We start from the raw sequence: 21,319 nt of genomic DNA, 5'->3' as shown, positions 1-21,319 counted from the left end.
CCCAGATGAGCCTTGAAGACAAAAAGGTAAATAGGTCACAAAAGGACTAGGGCTATTATAATCAAATTCAGAGCAATAGGAAGTGGGCTAAAAGAGGCAACTATTGGGAGACACTGTGTTACACATACAGAGTTTCAGGGAAGATGAAAGCACTCTGGAAGAGGACAGAAGCGGAGATCGCACACGTGAATATTCTTAGTGCTGTTTACCATGATTAAAATGCTACATTTTGTTATGTGCATTCCACCAAAATGAAGAAAATAAAGAAAAGTAACTTTGCTGGGAGCTTACAGCTGGAGCAGAATTAACCAAAGGGGAAGAGGAGGCTTATCAGTCACCCAGCTGCAGCAGGGTAACTGACCACTAAGGAAAGGGTCCAGCAGTCTGTGGCAGGCTGCGTGGGAGGCATCAGTCCACACCAGGACAGGACCAAGCTGAGCTGGGAGGAGCTAAGATGCTTTTCCTGAAATGTCCTTCCGCTAGGTAGCTCCCTAACCAGCCTCCAAACTCTGCCAGTAAACCTGACCATGACGTTAATACATAATTAGGAATTAGCAGGACGTAGACAGATTACTGACCACACTTCAAACTTCATCATTTGTGAATATCCATTCGGTGCTTTGGAATGAGGCAGTTTGAGTTTATTTAAAAAAAAAAAAAAAACAGGGACAAATTGCCTCTAGAAGTCTCAGTGAGACCGAATAGGACAGCGTGAGACTGCTCAATGTGCAGGGTGACATATAATCACCACTATCGTAATAACTGTGCTATTTTCTCAGACCCAGAGCCTCGCACTAGGTAGGCATGTGCTGTCCCGCTGAGCCTCGCTGCCGCCCCAGCCCCTGAACTATAATAACAGAAAGAGTAAAATCAGAATTCAGCTTATAGCAGTAAAATAACAAGTGGTAATCTTTTAGAGTCACACTGAGGGACAGCTTGGCTGGGAAGGCCACACACAGGTGCACAAGCCTAGCTAACTTCAGGCTGTGGTGTGGCTGGGGTGTCTGCAGACCAGCCGTCCTCAGCTTCTCCATCTCCGTTTTCCTGATTAGCTGCTAAAACTCAGCAGACACATTCCAGTCTCTGCTCCTGCTGAGAGCTGACAAGCTTGGCTCACACAGTAGCAAGGTCATAAAGGTGTAAAGGGATCTTCTGCCCACGCCTCTCTGCAGTTCACCAAAGACACTCCCCGCTTCTATAGCTCAGCATAGGCCGAGGGTAAAGGACACTGCAGGATTAGAATTTCTTTCGCTGGGTCTGCCATGACCCGAACCACTTCCTCTTGACTTGTAGTTAATGAGCCTTGCTTGTCACTGCGAGAAGAGAAGAAGGTAGCAAGAAGTTTTCAGCTTACTCTAGTGACGGGCATGGAGCAGTTGGTGAGTTTTTAATACAAGCCTATGAGTATTAGGTGACCATTTTTTATCCTTTTGAAATCAACTTGTTTTGCTAAGGAAAGTGATGCTGTGCCATTGAAACTTACTGACTGAATTATAGCTGCTTAATGGAGTTATCTCTTAGCCATCATGGCTCCCCAAGGCATTGTGGGATCTTGCATGCTGTTGGCTTGTCCCAGAACCCTCCACCAGCTATCATCTTTGAACATATTTATTCTGCCAAACTCTGTCCTCCTCTTTGAGCTATGAAGGTAGGCCAAAAGACTTCAAGCTTTAAGTCTTAAATTATCTAATGCTCCTTCTTCCCTGCAGTCAACTGGGGACATTCCATTGTTTAGAAAAGAAGCCAGTGTGGCTGAATGATGAAGAGGGACCAGTCAAACATAGATTCAAATCCTGAGCTTCCCAGGAATATCATGACCTTTCCAAGACTCAACTGCTTCTCCTTTGGTATGACCAGTGACGATTTCACAGGCTTGTTTTAATTATTATAAATAACAAAGTGCCTGCATAAGCAAGAGTTAGTGTAGGGTGGCTATCATCGTCATCTAATCATAGAATCCGCTATTTCTTAGAAAATTTAGGGGAAAAAACATTAAAATAACCAAGTACAACTAAAATAAGTTTCAAGAAATTTTGGCCCCAAACCGATAATAACGTAAACAGCAATGAATGAGCTCTCTTCCATCTCTTCTTCCTTCGTGTGATGGTTTAAAAAGTGTAAGAACCCACCACGAAGGAATAAATGAATTTTAATAGACAGCAGAGTGTTTCTGTAGTAACTGCCTGCTATGGAATAAATGCTATCACAGTTGGTAAACACAGAGGAGACACATTTTTACTTAAATATTCTTTTTTGTAAACCCCATTTTTGTTCACGTTGTCATTATCTGGTTGTCTTACTTTCTTGTTCCTGAGACAAAATATCCAACATTCACAACTTAAAGGAAAGCAGGGTTTGAGGCTCATGGTTTCAGTTTGTGGCCCGCTGCCTCCGAGAGAGAAGCAGAAAGACGAGGGGCGCGGTGGAACAAGGTGCCGACCCACAGCAGCTGGGAAACGGGGGGCGCAAGGGGAGCAGAACAGGGTGCACCCTTCCGTTCACACGCCAGCGCCGCCTCTTCCGACGGGCCCTCTCTCCTCCCAGCGCCTTCAGCTGGGAATAGATTGGTAGATTAATTCCCTGGTAGCTAGAGTGCCCCTGAGTAAGTCACCTCCAAAATCCCCACCTCTGACTATGTGAAACATTGGGGTACATTCTAGATCTAACACGTAACAGTGGTCTTTGGAGTTCCGGATGGTGTTGACCTCAGGGCTTCCCAGTTAGAAAGATCCGTCAGACAAGCTACAGGGGGTTTCCTCCATTGTCACCCGTTTTTCACTTCCAACTCATTATCTCAAAAGCTTTCGAGGGGTTTCGAGCATAGTTTGAGTTCTTTTTCTCTAGCACAGGAAGCAAAAACGAGTCTAGACAGTGAGGCAGACAAAGCCTGTGAGAATAGGTGAGAGAACACAGAAACCAGAGTTTTATTCTCTCCTGCTTTTTGGCAGGTTTCTTGTTTAATTTCTCTCACTATTTAGATAGCAAATGTTTTCCAGCAACTGATTCTAAGACAAGTTCTGTTTTCAGTTCCAGTTTCTCATTTAGGCTGGAATTTCCTGGGGTAGATTTTAGCTTTGCTTGAGAGATCACATTCAACCCCTCAGTAAGGGTCTTTTGATTCCTTTTTAATATGAGTGCTTCTCATTAAAGTGGGAAAGACAGGAAAAGGAGAGAAAGAAGGAAGGAAAGCAAGTTAGTTCACCGAGCTAGATAGCCTGTTATTTGCCAGTTTCTCAGAAAGGCCACAGTAATTAGGACAAACGCAAGAGCCCTTAAAAGACTTCCAGAGCCAGGTCATCCACAGCGTCACACAGCCTCCGGGTGGCAGTAACCAGGTAGGGTGTGTGAAGAGTCCACTGAACACATGCAAGACAAGGTGGCTGGCGGCTTGGCTTGGAGCCCCATCACATGCAAGAGGAGGTACTTTGCTGGAACCAGGTGGTCTGGAGGAGGGGCCTGAGAGACTCTTCACAGGGTGTTTGAGAAAAGCAGAAAAGAGAATGGCTTGGGCTCATTACTAGCAAGTAAACCACTTGCAAGGGGAATTATTTGAGCTCCTCTTTGGTTTATTCAATAAATTTCCCTGTAGAGTTGAATTCCAAATAAAAGAAGCCCATCATGCCTTACCAGGGCCCAGGCCCAAGCAGAACTATAAAGTGGACCCCAGCACACGACCCAGGCAGCCTTCCAGGGAACATGTTAATGAGGTGAAGCTCAAGGTCCTTAGGATGGAGGAGCCTGCGTTGCCTTCAGGGGCTGCATAGGGCTGCTGAGGCTGCTTGGGAACAGGGGCTTTCTATGTAAATGTCATTAATGAATAAGGGATCTAAAAGAGTACAGTCCACTAAAATGCTTCCACATACTTTGGTCTGATTTAAATCTCTGTCCTCATAGGGTAAAAAAAGTGCAGGTGAACAGGACTCTAGAATTTGTATTCTTTCCCCCACCTTACCCACAGTACATATGTGCACGTATGCACACGTGCATGTGTGTGTGTGCGTGTGTTAGAAAACAGTGAGTAGAGGGGATAAAAGTGTCGCGCTCTGAGGACTGTTCTGTGTGAGAAACCACATGCAGTCATGCAACAAATGATAAAGGTTTGTGTCACTGTTCAGCTGCAGATAAAACCATGGTCCTGTAAGATCACACTGTCTCAGGCCAGGAATTTAGCTCAGCGGCATAAGCATCTTCCTGGCAAGTGCGAGATTGTGAGTTCGATCCCCAATGCAAAAAAAAAAAAAAAAAAAAAAAAAAAAAAAAAAAAAAATTACACTGTCTCACCTGTAATCCCAGCACTCTGGGAGACTGAAACAGTAGAATCCCAAATTCAAGCCCAAGGGCTGGGGATTTAGCTCAGCGGCATAAGCGCCTACCTCGCAAGCATGTGGTCATGAGTTTGATCCCCAATACCAATTAAAAAAAAAAAAAAAAGACCCTGTGCCAAATTCAAGCCCAATATGGGCAATTTGGCAATTTAGCAAGACCCTGTCTCAAAATAAAAATTTACAAAAGCCAGGGCTGCAACTCAGTGCAGATGTTCTTGGTTCAATCCCCAGGACCTAAAGAGAAAGTTACACTGCCTGGTGAGGCCGTAGCTGCCTGAGTCTGTGGTCCACAGCTTTTTAGGTGTCACACGACTGTAAAGAGTATCACACTTCCCGTTTCACATGTGTGTGTGGTCAGGAGACCTTCCCTTCCCTGCCTCTGGCCCTGTGTGCATTTCTAGCCCTCTGGTTGTGGAAATGCATGTGTTTGGTTGTCTGGTGGTGGAGGAAGAGGGGGACCCATGGGTCACTCATTTCCTTCCCACATGCAGTGGAAAGAACTCTGCAGGACTCACGAGTTTCTAACTGAAAGTTTATTTGTCAACAAGGAAACGTCATTAATGGGATCTCCCCTACGCCCCGAGCTTTCACGGGGTACTGGGTGCTGCTGGCCTGTGTGGACCACTGCTCTCTGTCTTATTCGTCATTCTGTCCCCCTCCCAGGGCAGCAGCTCGCTCAGCCGGGCCGTCCTACATCCTCTGCCTCTGTAGTCATGCACTCGCAGCATGGCTATCCAGTACCTCCCTGGGTCACTTTACTCAGTAACCCCTTTTTCAAAATAGAAGTAAATAGAATCATCAAAGGGAGCAAATGGCATCTTCTTCTGTTTTCACTGATACAGAAAGAGGAACTAAAAACATGCGTAGTGTGCTCGTTGAGCTGAGGAACACAAAACTACAAGCATATTTCAATGAAATCAGTTGCACTGAAGCCCATAGAAACCCCACGAACACTGGCTTCCTCCATTTAATGGTTCTCACTGCAGCCTGTCACAGGGATGCTTTTTAGTCCACATTTCCAGCAGCTTTACACATAGCAGTCTGAGGCAGCGTTAGACATTAGCACAGGAAGAAAAGAGACATTTTGAATGACTTCCTCAGCCTTAGCAGCTGGCTTCAAAAGTTGGGGTTTTCGGATGTCTGTGAACCAGCAGGCATTGGTGTTACTGGCGTGGGCCATGATGAAAAAGAGTTTTCAGATTTAGGACCAAAAGATTGAACGAGATTTGCAAATTCTCAGGGATTGCCTCTAACCCCAGAGCCACACTACAGAAGGAAATGTGTTGGATCCTGACCCTGGATTCGGAGTCATGGTCATAGCACAAATTCCGCTGTGGTGTTCTGAGTGCCTGTGTCACTTCTCATCTTCCCTCACTGGGCCTCCCTTGTGACGGCCCCTTCTTGGCTGGGCTCTTTAGGACAACCACACATGACTTGCTAACTCTCCTTAAACTGAGTTGCATTGAGAACAACAGTCCACGTATGCAATTGTAGGCAACACACTGAAACCAAGGTTTTGTTCCAATCTTTCTAGAACTTTGAAGACTGAAATAACCTAAATCACAAGCATATGTGCTACTCCCATGCTTCTCAAATTTACTGTGCTGATAAAGGACCATACTTCCTGTTTCACGGGCTTACAGGGGTTCTCAGCTTAAGCTTTAAGATCCCCTGGGAGGCCCCATTTCTTAGATTCAAATTTAATTAGTGAGGGTGGAGCATATAGTGAATAATGTATAAAATTTCCATATACAATTTGAGCACACAGTCAGAATTTTAAAAAAAAAAATAGTGGCCTAAAAGTTAACATTTAATTCAACTGCAAAATGCACAGAAGAGAAATTAAACCCCCTTCCGAGCCATGGCACTAACCTATGGCAGAAAAATAGTTTCCTTTTGACCCTATCAAACTTCCAAAGTATGTGACAACTGCTGCCTTTTCATGACATATAGGACTATCTGGAAGAAATGACTTTCCTTGATTAATTTTTACCTGTTTTCATTTTGGACAAGAAAAAGGAAGGAAGGAAGGAAGGGGAAGAGATGGGAAAGGTTGAGAAACACCACTTTAGGCAGGGCAAACCCAAAGCAAGTGGTCCTGAACACAGACTGGGAGTCGTGGTACCATTTCTGAACACTAAACACCATTCTGGGTGGGAAACCCAGAAGTCTTTTTTTAATTTCTTCTCAGTAAAGAATATTTTCTCCATGAAACATTTGGGTCCCAGGAGTATCTGGCCGTCTACCTGGTTATGTGTCTATGCTGCGTTTCCTCACAAAGTGACATTCTGGAGTGAAGACCGAGTCCAGCACCTGATGTAATTCCTGGTGCTGTCTCCTCTCTGTGGCTCTTGGCAGAGTCTTTCATTTACCTAAGCTCATTGGCATTTATCTAAGCTGCGTTTGCATACTGTTGCATGTACAGTAAACGTAAAATCTACCTTGTAGGTGTGTTAAGATGAAACATGAATTAGTTATACAGGATAAAATCAGGGTCTATAAGTATTCAACTAGGGATAGAAATGGTGATTATTAATAGCTGCCTACCTTCCTATTTACCTGGCATCACTTTCATGGTACAATATTTGTAAGCGTAACACAGCAAAAATTAAAAAATATGAATCAAACAGATCTTTTCCCACTAGACTTGACCAGCTCCATGGAACCTCTATAGAAGTCACCCTCCTGAGGTACTGGAACAGTAGAAAGTGATTTGGGGTTCCTTCTCACAGGGCTCCCAGGGACAAGAGACAATACCTTTAGTTTGAGGTATTTATGTGACATTTTTCCACCATGCTGAATACTAAGTGATCCTAGCAAGGGAAGAAGGTAACCCGCAAAAGAAAAGTTAATCTTAGACTTGATTACCCAAAATTGGCTCATATTTCTTCCTGGTGTTATGAAATTGAGTCAGAGTTACTTTAGCCAAAGGAAATACAGAACACACGTACACCACCACCACCACCACCACCAAAATTCATTTTAAAAAGCCAAGAAACAACAATACATGTATCCAAGGAAAAGGATGAACTAATTTTATATGACAGGAGAGTTATGTTATTTGTTATCTTAAAACCAAGTCACATCTGAAACCTTGATTTCCTACCCATACCTATCTGTTCAGCTTGGCTAATGCTATTGTTTCAAGTCTTGTCCTGGTAAATCATCATCATTATTTGGAAGCTAAGTTCCTTAAAGCACGCTAGCATGGAAAAGAAAACCAAAATAAATGATTTCTTCCAAGTTTGTTATTTCATAGAATCATTTTTTAAAATCCCTTCAGACGTATGTAAATGTAAAATTCTAGCAGGTGCAGGAAGGGCCTTGCCAACAATTTCCTGGAGCGTTCTCAGAATGAACTGAGCAATTTGCTCCATCACAGCGCACCAGGACAGCTGTGATTTGCTGCTGTGAGGTGGAGCGGCCAGCGCCGCCTGCTGGTGGCGACTGTCAACTGCAGTTTCAAGCCTGGATTGTGCGCTCAGCCAATTCCAGCTCCTCTGAGGTCCTAGGACAGTTTATTTGTAATTATTGAACTGTTAACCAGATGAGTGTCTAAAGACTAGGAACTCAGAAAGTCGAAACTAACAAGGAGTCCAAAAAAGAGGATCAGACAGTGTCCACTCCTGCCCAGCTCTTCCCCCTCCTCTTGCCTTGGGGCTGGCACCGCCCATTGTAGTCAGGCATCTCGCCATCTCCAAAGTGCCCAGGTTCTGCTGTCTTTGCGTGCGTGCCCACCCTCCTTCCTTCACAGCTGCTCAGCTTGACCATCACTCTCCACCTTTCTCAGCTTTCCGGGCTCTTTCTAGTTGAAGTCGAGGCACAGCATGTAAATGCAAACAGGTAGCAGCCCATCCCCCAGCTCCACCCCAATCAATCATGCTGCCGCATCACGGATTTCAGTGACGCCCACTGTGGAGCTAGCTGGCCGAGAAGTTCCTACCGTCCTCCTGTCCTCCTGTGCTGCACCCTGCTCTCTGGGCCTCAGGGTCTTGTTCCAGTGCTGTGCCCTCCACTAGCCTTCACTACTGCCCACTTTGACAGACGTCCTATAGAGGCTGCTCCAAATACTTTCCAGAAACTGCAAATGGTTTTTATGCAAATTGATGGTCTAAAGATGAGTGGAAAGAGGTTATGGAGGAGGAGCTGAGGGAAGGTTAATGAGCAGAAGGTAAGTTAGGAAATGGCCTGGAAGGAAAAGAAAAACAGACCTGGGGAAAAAGATCTGGTTCTTTGCTAAGCAGCGGGGCCAGAACCAGGGCTTGCCCTGTGTGACAGTGAAGGAGACTGCTGAGGGGCGGGCAGGGAATCAGGTCTTCTGAGCTAAGCCACTTGCAGTTCAGGGCAGAATCTGATTCCATGAGGCCTCACTGAAAAATCCCTACCTTCAAACTTTCACGGTCAGAGATCTAGAAATTGCACAGTGCAAGATCCAGAGAATGAAAAAGATGTGACTACACCGTAATGCTTTCATGAGCCTGCTTTTCTGTCAGGGAGCCTCTCCAGCAACATTCACTGAGGCTTCCACCGCACCTAGTAAAGACACTCACAAAAGAGAACTTCAGGACCTGTGTCAACACATGGCAAGAAAGATGACATAAGTCTATTCAAAGTGAGGGGAAATATTTAATGACAATGCGTCTTTTACTGTAGTAAATTTTAACATTCACTTGTATTGTGAAGTAATTCTAATTACAGTGATTTTTCTGATTAATGTAGATAGCTGGTGACTTTTCCTTCCTTTCTTTACCCTCCCTCGTGTCCTTCCTCACCCTTTTCCCCTCCCCACTTCCTCATCTTTTAACATAATTTAGTAAAGTCTTCCTTCAAAACCTGATTTTGGGGCCATGTCATATGTTCTGTTAACCACGTGTAGTAGTTTCTTCTCATCTGTTTTTGTTTTGTTTACATCTTTGGTTGTTTTCTGCTGTTGTGCTTTGTGGTGACTCTTCCTGACCATCCTGGAGGGGCCAAGTACAGAGAATCCAGAAGGCCATTTCCAAGGGCTGCTGATTAATCTGGCAGAGAGGATGCTGTTGACCAAAGTCAACTTTTTCTTGACTGATTAGCTTGTTCGTATTAGCATGTCACTTTCTCCAGCTCTATTGATTAGGCTGCTCCAACAGAGTATCCTTGTTATGGTTTGTGCCTGGATGTCCCCCCAAAGCCTCATGCAGCCGTGGAGAGGGCTGAGTCTAGCACTTGTGATTGGTTCATTGCCTCGCACTGGGATTGGTGGTGTGTGAGTGCTGCGCCCCGCCCCCAGGGTGGGTAGCTTGCATACTGTTTAGGGTAGGGGAGGAGGTGTGGTTTTCCCCTTCTTGCCTTTTTTGCCCTTTTCACTCTAGTTACTTGTGGTTGCCATGAATGGCTGCCCTTTAGCAACACCACCCTGCCTTGGAGCCAGCTGAGTAACCTCCAAAAAACTGTAAGCTAAATAAAATCTTTCCTTCCTTCATTTTGGGTGTCAGGTATTTTGTCTCAACAATGAGAGAAGAGTAACTGAGACAATCCTACACTGGATGGCTTAATCAGGCCTTTTTTTTCCTCATAGTTTTAGGGTAAGATAAGGTATGAGTAGATTCAGCATCTGGTGAGGACTCATTCTGATTGACAAAAACAATCTTCTCAGTCAGGCGTGGTGACACATGCCTATAATCCCAGCACTTGGAGCCTGAGGCAGACAGATCGAGTTTGAGGCTGGCCTGACTGACTATATGGTGAGACCCTGTCTCAAAAAAAAATAACCAAGGAGGAAGAAGGAAAGAAGAGAGAGAGAGAGAGAGAGAGAGAGAGACAGTGACAGAGACAGAGACAGAGACAGAGAGAGGAAAGCATCTTATCTGCTATGTCCTCGCCTGGTGGGAGGACCAGGCAGCTCTCTGGAGCATGAATCTCACCACCCTGATCTAATCATCTTTCAACAGCTTCACATCCTGTTACGTTGCATTGAGGATCTTATTTGAACATAAGAATTTGGGAACAGATGCATTCCCAGACCATAGCATGTGTTTTCTCAACATGAAAGTTTAATAGGGTTTTTAAAGGATTTGCCAAATCTTAGTAAAATGTTTAGACACTTTAAAAAGAATAAAAAAGAGAATTGCTATGATTGGACTTTTTTCTGGGGTAGGGACAATTTATTTTAGAAAGGAGTACTCTACAGTGGAGATGTTTTTAAAAAAATCAAAACTTAAAACAAGATACAGAATTTCAAAACAAAATAATAAGAGATTAACACTGATTAATATAGTGTATTGTTATCTTCAAAGTAGTTGTTCATATAAGATGTAGGTATGAAAAATGTTCAAACAATGGAAGCATAAACTGTTCTTTTCGAACTAACAGATTAGTAGCATAGTTCTCTATCATATATATAACATGTATATAGATTATATCCATCCAGACTTTTGCCTTCTTTCTTTTCTCCTTTCTGCTCTCCCCGTTGGTTCTTTCCTTTATGATCAGAATAAGATGAAGAACTCCGGCTTTCAGGAACACAACATTGCTTGGTTGGTCAGGTCGTTTCGGTTTTCCTTCATGGAGCCCTTGTACAGCCCACACGAATCCAGCCAGAGTCTGTCTCTGATTTCAGATTGCAGAGGGCATGGCCTACATAGAGCGGAAGAACTACATTCACCGCGACCTGCGAGCGGCTAACGTCCTGGTCTCGGAGTCACTCATGTGCAAGATTGCAGATTTTGGCCTCGCTAGAGTAATCGAAGACAACGAATACACAGCACGGGAAGGTGTGTTCTAGTCCTTGTAACCATTTCCAAGCACTCTGCTATCACCTCAGTTCATTTCATTCTTGTATGTTTTTAATAAAGCAATTACACTTTTCAGTACTGGGTTTGAACTCAGGGTCTCATCCTGGAGGGTATCTGTGGCCTATTCATTTTTTGAGACAAGGTTTCACTAAGTCTCCAGGTGGCCTGGCCTCAAACTTACAGTCCTCCTGCCTTATCCCCTTAAATAACTGCCACTGCAAGCATGCCCCCTGCACTCTGTGAGGGCATTTTAAAAAGTTATTCGGTACAATATTCAAAATGTACCGCAAATGTCTGTTAATGGTTCTTTTATAGCAATTTTTTAAAAAGTACTTTTTTGATGAATGCCAGGTGATTCTTTTATAGCTTCATAAATACCATTACTTGTATTTAAGTTAAGCAAAGAAAAACAAAAATAGATTTGACAAGCTCAAGATTCTTTACTTGCATTACATAGAGTTTTTCACTCAAATGATGAAATGTGTGCAGTTTCCTTAACTGTAAAGTATTTGCATGCTATGCTCTGTGCTGTATATTCTGCACAGTCTCCTACACAGAGACTTAAACACAATGTCACAAAAATACATACCTTTATTTGCCCACATTCCATACTGTACACGTGAACAAAAGTGTGCAGAGTGCTGAGGACAGTGGCACACTCCTGTAATCCCCGGGTCCTGGGAGACTGAGAAAGGAGAATCCTGTGGGCCCAGCCTAGGCCACTAGGTGAATTAAAGAGACCTCGTCTCAAAACAAGAAGTTAAAAAAGATCTGGGGCTCAGTTCACTGTGAGGGCTTTCGGGACAGCGTGGCACAGTGCAGAAGGCGCGTGCTCCAGGTCACACAGTGTGCCACGCCCTGGCTTCCCTCAGCCCCTCCATCACAATGCCTGCCTTTCGCTGGTGTTGTGCTGTGCCACACATGGTCCGACCTACTTGACCCCACTGCAGCTTGGAGAGGGTCACATGTTTCTCCACTGGACAGTTAAAAGCACTGAAAAGGCCCAAAGACAGGAGACATTTGCCAGGATCACACCAAGAAGGAAATGGCAGAGCCAAGATTCAGACCTAGGCCCAGAGTACCCAGTCTCCCAGCCCCGGCACTGTCCACCCTGCATCCCCTGGCCGTGGGGTGGGGGACTGGTGCAGCAATGTGTGACAGTCCCCAGCACACAACAGAGACTCCACCAGCTCTCTGGGTTACTATTACTCCAATTTTGGTCAGACACAACAAAAAATTCTCAAGCAACAACATAATAAACGTAGTCTTTTAAGTGGTGGGTAGAAAGCCCAAGCCTTTTAGGGTGCCATTGTGATAGTCTGTCCCTGAGCCCCTGCGTTCCTCAAGAGGGCTCCCCACATTATGCCAGGTCAACAAGGCTGGCCTGGGAGTCTTTCAAGCTCGCTGGCCACTCCTGGAACATTATTTCACCAATGTCCCATTCAAGGATGTTCATTCTCCTCAGTCTTAAAACTTTAGCATGCTTTGTCCTAGCAGATGAAAACGTGGGAAATTATCCTTTGGAGTAGCATTGACATTCCTGTTGGTACAGCTTAGAGATGTGTATCCACAAAGGCATTCACATTACAAAAACATTCCTAACCCAGCCGAGGGTGTAGCACAGAAGGAAGTGTATGCTTAGCCTGTGTGAAGCCCTAGGTTCAATCCCCAACATCAGTCAGTCAATGAGGGATAAAAGGCATTTATGTCCCATGTCAATATACAATGGGTTCATTAGAGCAAAATTGGGCATGTTTTTCTTTTGACGTGGGGTCTCCCTATGTTGCCCAAGTTAGCCTTAAACCTCTAGGCTCAAGTGATCCTCCTGCCTCAGCATCCGAAATAACTTGAACCACAGAGTGCACCATGCCTGGTTCTAAAGAAAATCTGAACGCTGAAGAGCTATGCTTTAGAGGCTGGTGCTGGGGGACAAACATATACACCAAGAATAATGAATTCCTTTATATTCCATACCATGTGCTTTCATGTTTAAAGTTGCCTGGTTAGAATACTTCCTGCCCTGGGATGGAGATTACACAAGAAACTTTGCTTCCAAAGAGGGCAGAAGGGAAGTAGAAGAAGGAAGGAAATATTTTAGTATAATATTTGTGCTGTCTCCATTTGGTCCTGTGTGTTATGCATTCAAAATGAAAAAATATTTTAAGTTATTTCAATCGAAGCAGCAAAGCATCCCACATTCATAAGAATTTTTGTTTCAGTTGAGAAGCCCAAGTAAGAATCACGCATCTTCTTCCTCAGGTGCCAAGTTCCCTATTAAGTGGACCGCTCCGGAAGCAATCAACTTCGGATGTTTCACCATCAAGTCCGACGTGTGGTCCTTTGGAATTCTCCTGTATGAAATTGTCACCTATGGGAAGATTCCCTATCCAGGTATTGCTTATGTTTCCACTCAGGCGATGTATGTGACATAAACATCAACTTGTAGAAGGCAATTTTAAAAAGCCTCCTCTCTCCAAAGTTAAAGAATGAACACTTCCTACCAGAACTTGATTTGCACTGCCCTCGGTGGAAATCCTGTTACAGTATGCTCAGCTACTTTGCCGCCACCTGTTTTATTGAGTGCACTCTTCTCCTTCCCTCATTCATTCCGCCACTTCTGGGCCTCAGGGCCGAGAGTGTGCTTGATCCTGCTGTGGGTGCCGAGATGAAGCTGGAGCAACACACAGGTGCTCCCCAAAGGGACGTCCCAGGGCACGAGGAAGGAGAGGCGGAAATCAGGGCTTCCGGTGCCTTCTGCTTAGTGTCGGACCAGAGGGTTTGGTGCAGGCGCTGTGGAATCTCTCCCTCCTCAGGAAATAACTGTCTTTGTTATCAGTGAATGATCTTCTGGTCTTGTCTTGCTGGTGTCAGTGGAGACCTTGGTCAGCAGCTTCAGCTTCCTAACATCCAAAGCCTCAGAACCCAACCCAGCATGTGCCAGCTCCTCCTGGGTGCATGCTGTCCTGGTTCAAAGAGGAATTCTTCCAAGTCCTGTGCTTTCTCATTACTATTTGATTTCTAAAAAAACTGTGTGTAAGATGAATTTACAATTCTATCTTTAATATTTAAATCACCACTTCATTGAATAACTGTCTCGCATGTCAGGTGCTCTTAAAGGACTAAAGACACACCAGCCTGTCCTTCCGCCCTTGGGAGCTAACGTTCTGTGGGCAGAGGCTGGTGGCTATCAAATAGATATCCAGTCTGCAGGTGCTGGGGCTGCCTGGAGAACATGTGAAGCAGTCAACAACTACCTGTGGAAGTAAGGGGGAGGGAGCCGCTGGCTTTATGGAGCGGTCCTGGATTTAGCCAGAACTCAAGGAGATAAAGGAGGGACACCTGTGGCTTTCTGGGTTGTCACATAGGGGATCGGCCACGTGATGAGGTGAGGCAACAGGACTGAGAGACCAGTGTGGTGAGGGCCTCAGTGAGTATTCGATGGATGAATGGATGACTTGTCTGGGTCATTTAATCTCAAGTTACAGCCCATGGAGGAGAAAGGGAGGGGACAGAGCAGTGATGGAAGCCATTGGCTTGGGTGTCATAGTGGCCCAAAGAGTTAAGGGCCACACGAGAGCTTCCCACCTCACTTAGCACAAGGTGGAGCCAGAGAGGCTTTCTGAGGGCACAGCGCTGTGACTGGTGTGCTCCTGCCATTCTCCCTGCTGTGTGGGGGTGGCCCAGTGAGGCTGGGGTGGGGGCCAACTGAGAGCAGAGGTCTCGGGTGGTGGCTGCACAGTGGGCCAATGGTCTCAGGAGATCTCTCACACTGGTGCTTCTTATCCTGACTGCTTCCTGTGCTGAGTGCTAAAGTTAATGGATTAACACTACTGCAAATAGGACAGCGCTTCGGATCACCTCTATCTGATATCCTGATATCTGATATCCTCTCTCTTGCTCGCTCTCTGTGCTGGGGATGGAACCCAGGGCCCCAGGCCTGCTGGATAAGCACCCTGCCACTGAGCTACCTCTCCAGCAGTGTCTCTGTATGTGCTTACATCTATGTTTGTATTTATCCCTCTGCAGGGAGAAAATTAGGATCTATTTAGATGATAGGTATAATCTGGTAATGGATAAAGACGCGACCTCACACAAAAAGGTCGTGTCCATGTGCGATGTGCTATGTGTCTGTTCCACCAAGGCTCCAGTGACTCAGGAGAGGTGGCTGGGCTTCTGGCTGGTGGCAGAAAAGCTTCTCACAGAGATTTGTATACCTCTTGTGTCTGTCTCTTATGTCTGTCCCTTACCCAGTCACAGTGCCCAGGATTTGGGGATATTTGGGGTGAAAAATCATTTGAATAATGAAAGAACCATTGGAAAATGATGAGTCATTTTTAAAAAGTGTGTAGTCAGACTCACCACAAACCATGGCTGGTTCTGTTCCCCAACTGGCTTTGTGCTTTTTAAAGGATGTGGGTGGGGAAGCCCTTTGGGAGCTCTGTGTCAATAATTGTGAAAGTATCAATAATCAGGAGAGCCTTAGGAATGCTGAGCAGAATCTGTTTGCTTACTTGTATATCAGAGGACTTGTAGAAATTGCTAAACATTACCAAAACATGCCATTTCCCATCATGCATGAAACTGCCTACAGAGAAGATTCTCTTTGCCCAGCAAAGCACTGGATATGTCAAGGTCCGCCTTAAAAGTGCTTTAGAAGCCATGTGCCTAGTTTTGCAAAATAAAAAGGGAATTAAAGAAAAGAGAAGGAAAAACAAAAGAAATAGTAAAGCTACAATATGAGCTGGACACATATTTGTAAAAGAAAAAAGATTTAAAAGGGTAATTTACTAAAATACTACCTATTAGCCTTGGGCAGAGAAATAATCAGTTGTACTGAGTAACCTTCCATTGCTCAAAATACCTGACACCTGCAGTTTAAAGGAGGAGGGATGTATTTTGACTCCAAAATCACAGAATTTCAGCCCCTACTCAGCGACAGAAGTCAGCTGTGGCCAAAGAGAGCTGCCTGCCTGACGGCACCGAGGAAGCAAAGTGAGCAGGGAAAGAGAGCTTGAGGAGAAAAGGCCAGGGCTCAGGTACAATTCCCAAAGCAGTGCCCATGACCCAGCAGGCACTGCGCTGTAGAAATCTCCAGGGGGTCTCTTGATCCAGTCAAATTGACAATCAAGATTAATAAGTTATATTAATTTTCTTCTCGATAAATTGCTGATAATAATTGCTTGATAATAAATTTTTCATAATGACATCTTTATTAAGCAGCATTATTTTTACCAAGTAATGCACATACATTAAGAAGCTAGGCAGTGCCAAAAAGCTTCTAAGGCAAGGGACGCCCAGGGCTGGCACTCTTGAAACTCTCACAGAAAACCAATCTCAGGACTTTTGGTTGTTTCTTCTAGTATTTACAGCTCATTGGTCTACATAGTGTACTATAAAATCTTTAATACAGTACAAGGTTTGCATTTTTCTTGTTAAATAAGAATATGATCACGTGGTCCAAAATGCAAGGGATATAATAAGGACCCACCCCCGTCCTTCAGTTATGCAGCTCCCACACCATACGTAGATACCCACTCTTACTAATTTCTACCCCAATTACTTCCTAAAAGTAGCATCAGGCAGTTTCCGCCCTTTGTATCTGGCCTTTCCTACAGGTGGCCTGCATCACAGGGTCTTGCTGTTTCTGTTTTCCCAGACAGTGACTCACTTCGTCACGCTGAGCCTTTACCCTTCCTCCCAGGCTTCTGTTCTGACTTCGCTCCCACCCACTGGACCTGGTGTTTCTCAGCATGGAGTTTCTCCAGTGAGCTTGTTTCAGTATGCTTTCTGCTGCTATAAGAGAAGAGCTGAGGCTGGATAACTTTGAAAGGAAAAGGGGTTCTTTAGGCTCTTCATTCTCGGAGTCCAAGACCATGACAGGAGCATGCGCTCACTTTCTGGTGTGAGACTTGTGCTGCTTCATTGTATTGTGGCAGAAAGCAGAAGGGCAAGTCGGCTCACACAGAAGAGACAAACGGCCTCGCTCTGTAATACAACCTCCCTTCCGGGGAGGGCTCCGTCCTGAAGAGTAAGAACCTCCCAGGAGGAAGCCATCGCTCTCTCTTAACAACCCAGTCCTCTGTCACTACTGTCCTCCTGTGATGATGGTACTCAAGTCCACTGTGGAGAAGGGCACAGTCACCCCATCACCATTTCTCTGGTGCTCACCTGGGCACTGCCAAGCAGGCCCTGGGTACCATCCTGTCTACAAGCCCGGCTTTCTCTGCCTGTGAGGGGTGCTGGCCACACAAGGGGAGTCTTCAGGGATCGCCCCTCACTGTAGACAAGTTACACCCTCCCTCAACTCAAACCACTTCTGTGTCTGGCTGCCAGATAGCTGCCAGTTTCACCAAAAGGGAAGTTTAAGTTTCTGTTTCTTGTTCTTGTTTGGTTTGATTGTTTTGATTTAGGGTGAGTTTAAGAAGAAAGGAGATAAAAGAATTTCATTTCACTGTCTTAAAACAAAAACTGTGATTCTATTTCTATATGAACTTTATTAAGGAAAAATTTGAGTCCTTGTGGTTGGTTTTTATAAAGAAAAAGGAGGTTTAATAGTAACAAGGTTCCTGAAGCATTTGTCTTTTCTGGCTGTTTCCTACCAAGGAGATCCAGGATCTTAATGCTATGTATAAACCCAGATCAGAAATTCCTCCTTCTGCACACCTCTACCTCAACCAGCAGTGCTCAGGGGAAAAGAAATAGTTTGCTCTTTTGAAAAGAATATTTTTGGGTGGGAGACTGTGGTCTCAGGGTAGCTGATACTCATTCCCTTTGTCTTTCTGTCTCTCTGCCTCTCTCTCTCTCTCTCTCTCTCTCTCTCTCTCTCTGTCTCTCTCTCTCTGTGTCTCTCTGTGTCTGTGTCTGTCTCTGTCTCTGTGTCTCTGTCTCTCTCTGTCTCTCTCTCTTTGTCTCTCTCTCTGTCTCTCTCTAGAAACACGCACAGGAACTCTGTGACTCCAAAGACTGTTGAGGTCTGGGTAGCTGCTGGTCTCCTGTCACCAACCTCAGCTCCTTTTCTAACCACAATGCACCATATTCCCCTCTTCCCTATAATCCTTTACAACTTACTCTTTCTGCTGATTGTTGCTCCAGATTCCACATCGTGTCCCCACCACCTCCCTTTGGTGAAGGAGGTGACCTCTGTGAATAACATTCTATCTTAATCATCCCTGCGTCTCTCAGAGCCTAGTGCTGTCTCGTGACCCACGGTGATCATCCCGAGTCCATGTTGAAAGGATGAAGGACAGGACATGGCAGTGCTTGTAGCAGATCCCCAGCCAGGGGTGTTTAACCGCACTGCAGCACAAGCACCAGCTGTCACGTGTCATCCCAGGGTCTCATCAAGGCCTGCCTCCCAACTTTTTCTTTCTTCTCTTACAACTTATTTAACGGCTCTACTTTCTGCACTCGTTGCACAAGAAAACAAACCTCAGATTATTTTTTTCTGACTCCACTGATCAAATCAAGTTCTCCAGGCAGGATAGAGCATACCTAGCTTTCATTCGAATTTCTGAGAGTTTTCTCGAGAATTTAAACAAAATCTAAAACATCTGCAGTGAGGCAGGGAGACCCTGGAAAGCTCTGTCTTCTGTGGGCATATTCTGACATTTTACACCACTGTGGGCTCTCCAGAAAGAAAGTGAAAAACATTCCCAACCGGGTTGACAGGTCCAGTTGCTACTGTGTTACCCCACTAGGGCCCAGGACTTCACTCAAGGCCCATGCAGGGGTAAAAACAGTGCTTCTGAAATTTATTCAGGTGAGTCTGATTACAAGAATCAGAGCAGGGCCGAGGATATAGCTCAGTGGCGAAAGTGCCTGCCTGGCAAGCGCAAAGTCATGAGTTCCATCCCTGATACAAAAAACAAAACAAACAAAAAGAATCATCAATACTAAAGCCACATCATTTTATGGAAACCAAAACTTCCAATATAGAAAGGACTGCAAACCTGCTTTCTAACTGCAGGCAATAAAGATCAAACAAAATCTGCCATGTAGAGGATTTCTATTACACAAATATTTGTAAATGGTGCTCCAGAAGTAAACTTGAGGAAAATGAATTCACCAGGTGAACGGCTCTCAAGGAACAAGGAATGATTACAAAGTTTATGTGAATCTTCCCCTTTAACAACTAGAGGTCCTGCGATACAGTGTCTTCCCTGGGACGTCACGTGGTCTGTGCAAGTCTGTCTTAATCTCTTCTTCTATGACACAAAACATACTGAATTAGGGCCCCACCCCCATGACCACATTTTAACTTAATTATATTTTTTAAGGCTTTATTTCCAAATATAGTCACCCTGAGGGACTGGAGGTCAGCACTTCAACCTGTGAATTTGGGGAGCACATATTTTAACCCATATCGGACCCCTGAGAAAGCTCTCTCCACCATAGCTGCGGGGTGTGAGTAGCACAGTGGTTCCCCTCTGGTCAGGTTCCCAAATGGCATGGTTTTATTGTTTGTTTGCTTATTGTTTGCTTTGGTTTTTCTGGCCTTAGGGAGAACCAATGCGGACGTAATGACCGCTCTGTCCCAGGGCTACCGGATGCCCCGCATGGAGAACTGCCCAGAGGAGCTCTATGACATCATGAAAATGTGCTGGAAGGAAAAGGCAGAGGAGAGGCCGACGTTTGATTACCTACAGAGCGTCCTGGACGACTTCTACACGGCCACGGAGGGGCAGTACCAGCAGCAGCCCTAGCACCGGCGGACTCTCCATCCTCCGGAGACGCTTGCCTGGCTAGCGGAGAAGAGTGGCCGTCCCTGGAGCTCCAGTTACCTCATGTGCTAACCCAGCACCTCCGGCTCCCCAAAGTAGAGGCTCCATTTCTCAGGAAGAGCAACCTGGCCCCAGGAAAGTCCTCCGTTCTCCTAGACTTACGGCCACTGGAATGAGCCTGGATTGCACCTCATCTGATCATCTGGCTTTGTGCGACCAACATCGAATGCAACCTCTACAGAGGAAAACATTCTCTCCAGCTGTGCTCCCGGCCTGGCCCAGTGTTCACACCCGGAAGTTTGACCCAAAGACCCAGAGTCTGTTGCATCAAATCTATGATAATGGAATTTAACTCATTTATAAAGCAAAAAAAAAAAAAAAAAAAAAAAAAAGATAACCAGATACGTAGCATGACACTGCATTTTCTCTATGCTTTGACTTACTTTGAAAGATTACTAACCCAACCTGTTCGATTTTACAGGTGAGATCAGCGTCTTAAAATTGCCTCTCCCAGATTCCAGTGTTTCTGTTTTAGGGGTGCTGTTTCCCACCTCTCACAATCTAAGACCCTCAACACGCTCTGATTAGTTTCACTGCTCAGGCGACAGCCAGACTGACACATGTGGCCCTGTGGGAGCATGGCTTGTGGCACAGGAAGGGGAGCCTGACCCCTGAGGGTGCGGCCCTCACCTCCCAGGGACTGAAGAGCCAGGAACCCCTCGGCCTCAGTGGAGTATTTTTAACTGCCTAACCTTTGTAATTCCGAGATTATTCACTTTGTTTTTTGACAGTGTCATGTGGAAGAACAAGAAGATTCTAATCTCTGCAGAGCCTTTCAGGCCTTTTTCTAAAACAAGCATTTTCTTTTCGCTTCCAGTGGTTTGAACATTATTTTAAGAATCAGATATTAATTTTAGCTACACTCTAGAGTAAAAATGCCATATTTTGGGCTATTTTTGTGATTCAACAATCTTTTCTAAATTGTATGAGATCTGTGTGAGACTATTTATACCCAAGGATATGAAGAAAATAAAGTCAGGCAGCTCCTTGAGCTGCTGTGATGAGAGCTGAGAGGTTTCGCTGGCTGGGTTTTTGTACTGTAAAGTTTGAGTGGAAACTGCTGTGTCGGTCATTTCGTGCTTGCTGTGGTGTATATGCCTAATAACTTTATTTTTTATTTTATTTTAATATATGTGGCCCAATAACGACCCCAGCTTTTCTTCTTGTGTTTAACATTTCCAGCTATCAGCAATGTGGAAAAAGTACCAGCTGGCAGGAAGGGATGAGAAGCAATTCCATTTAGCTAAATGGCATCAACCTGTGAGGTTCTTCCTCCAGCCTTTGAGTGATTCAGGCTGGAGAGCCAAGGAAGTAACAGCTTGGATTCCTGAAGGTTGCTCGGTGGGGGCCAGATAGGCATTTTTGCTTTTGAGGCAATGTCTTGCTATGTAGCCTTGAACTCACTATGTAGCTCAGGCTGATCTTGAACTCACGGTGATTCTCC

The 21,319-nt window shown here is 45.0% G+C and overlaps 1 protein-coding gene across 3 annotated transcripts in view; it reads left to right on the top strand.

The window, feature by feature from the left end:
- The window catches only part of Lyn (LYN proto-oncogene, Src family tyrosine kinase), a 112,179-nt gene extending 91,293 nt beyond the window's left edge, over nt 1-20,886 (top strand). For all 3 annotated transcript variants that reach the window (XM_063258485.1, XM_063258484.1, XM_063258486.1), the window contains 3 exons: nt 10,921-11,074; nt 13,355-13,486; nt 19,595-20,886. In XM_063258485.1, coding sequence (XP_063114555.1) covers nt 10,921-11,074; nt 13,355-13,486; nt 19,595-19,797 — 489 coding nt within the window. In that variant the 3' untranslated portion in view covers nt 19,798-20,886. The remainder of the gene's footprint in view (nt 1-10,920; nt 11,075-13,354; nt 13,487-19,594) is intronic.
- The last annotated feature ends 433 nt before the right edge of the window (nt 20,887-21,319 follow it).

The sequence above is a fragment of the Cavia porcellus genome, unplaced genomic scaffold (assembly GCF_034190915.1).
Source record: "Cavia porcellus strain 051 isolate PalLab524CR breed Dunkin Hartley unplaced genomic scaffold, mCavPor4.1 scaffold_11, whole genome shotgun sequence".
Lineage (NCBI taxonomy): Eukaryota > Metazoa > Chordata > Mammalia > Rodentia > Caviidae > Cavia > Cavia porcellus.
This window is presented reverse-complemented; position numbering and strand designations above follow the sequence as displayed.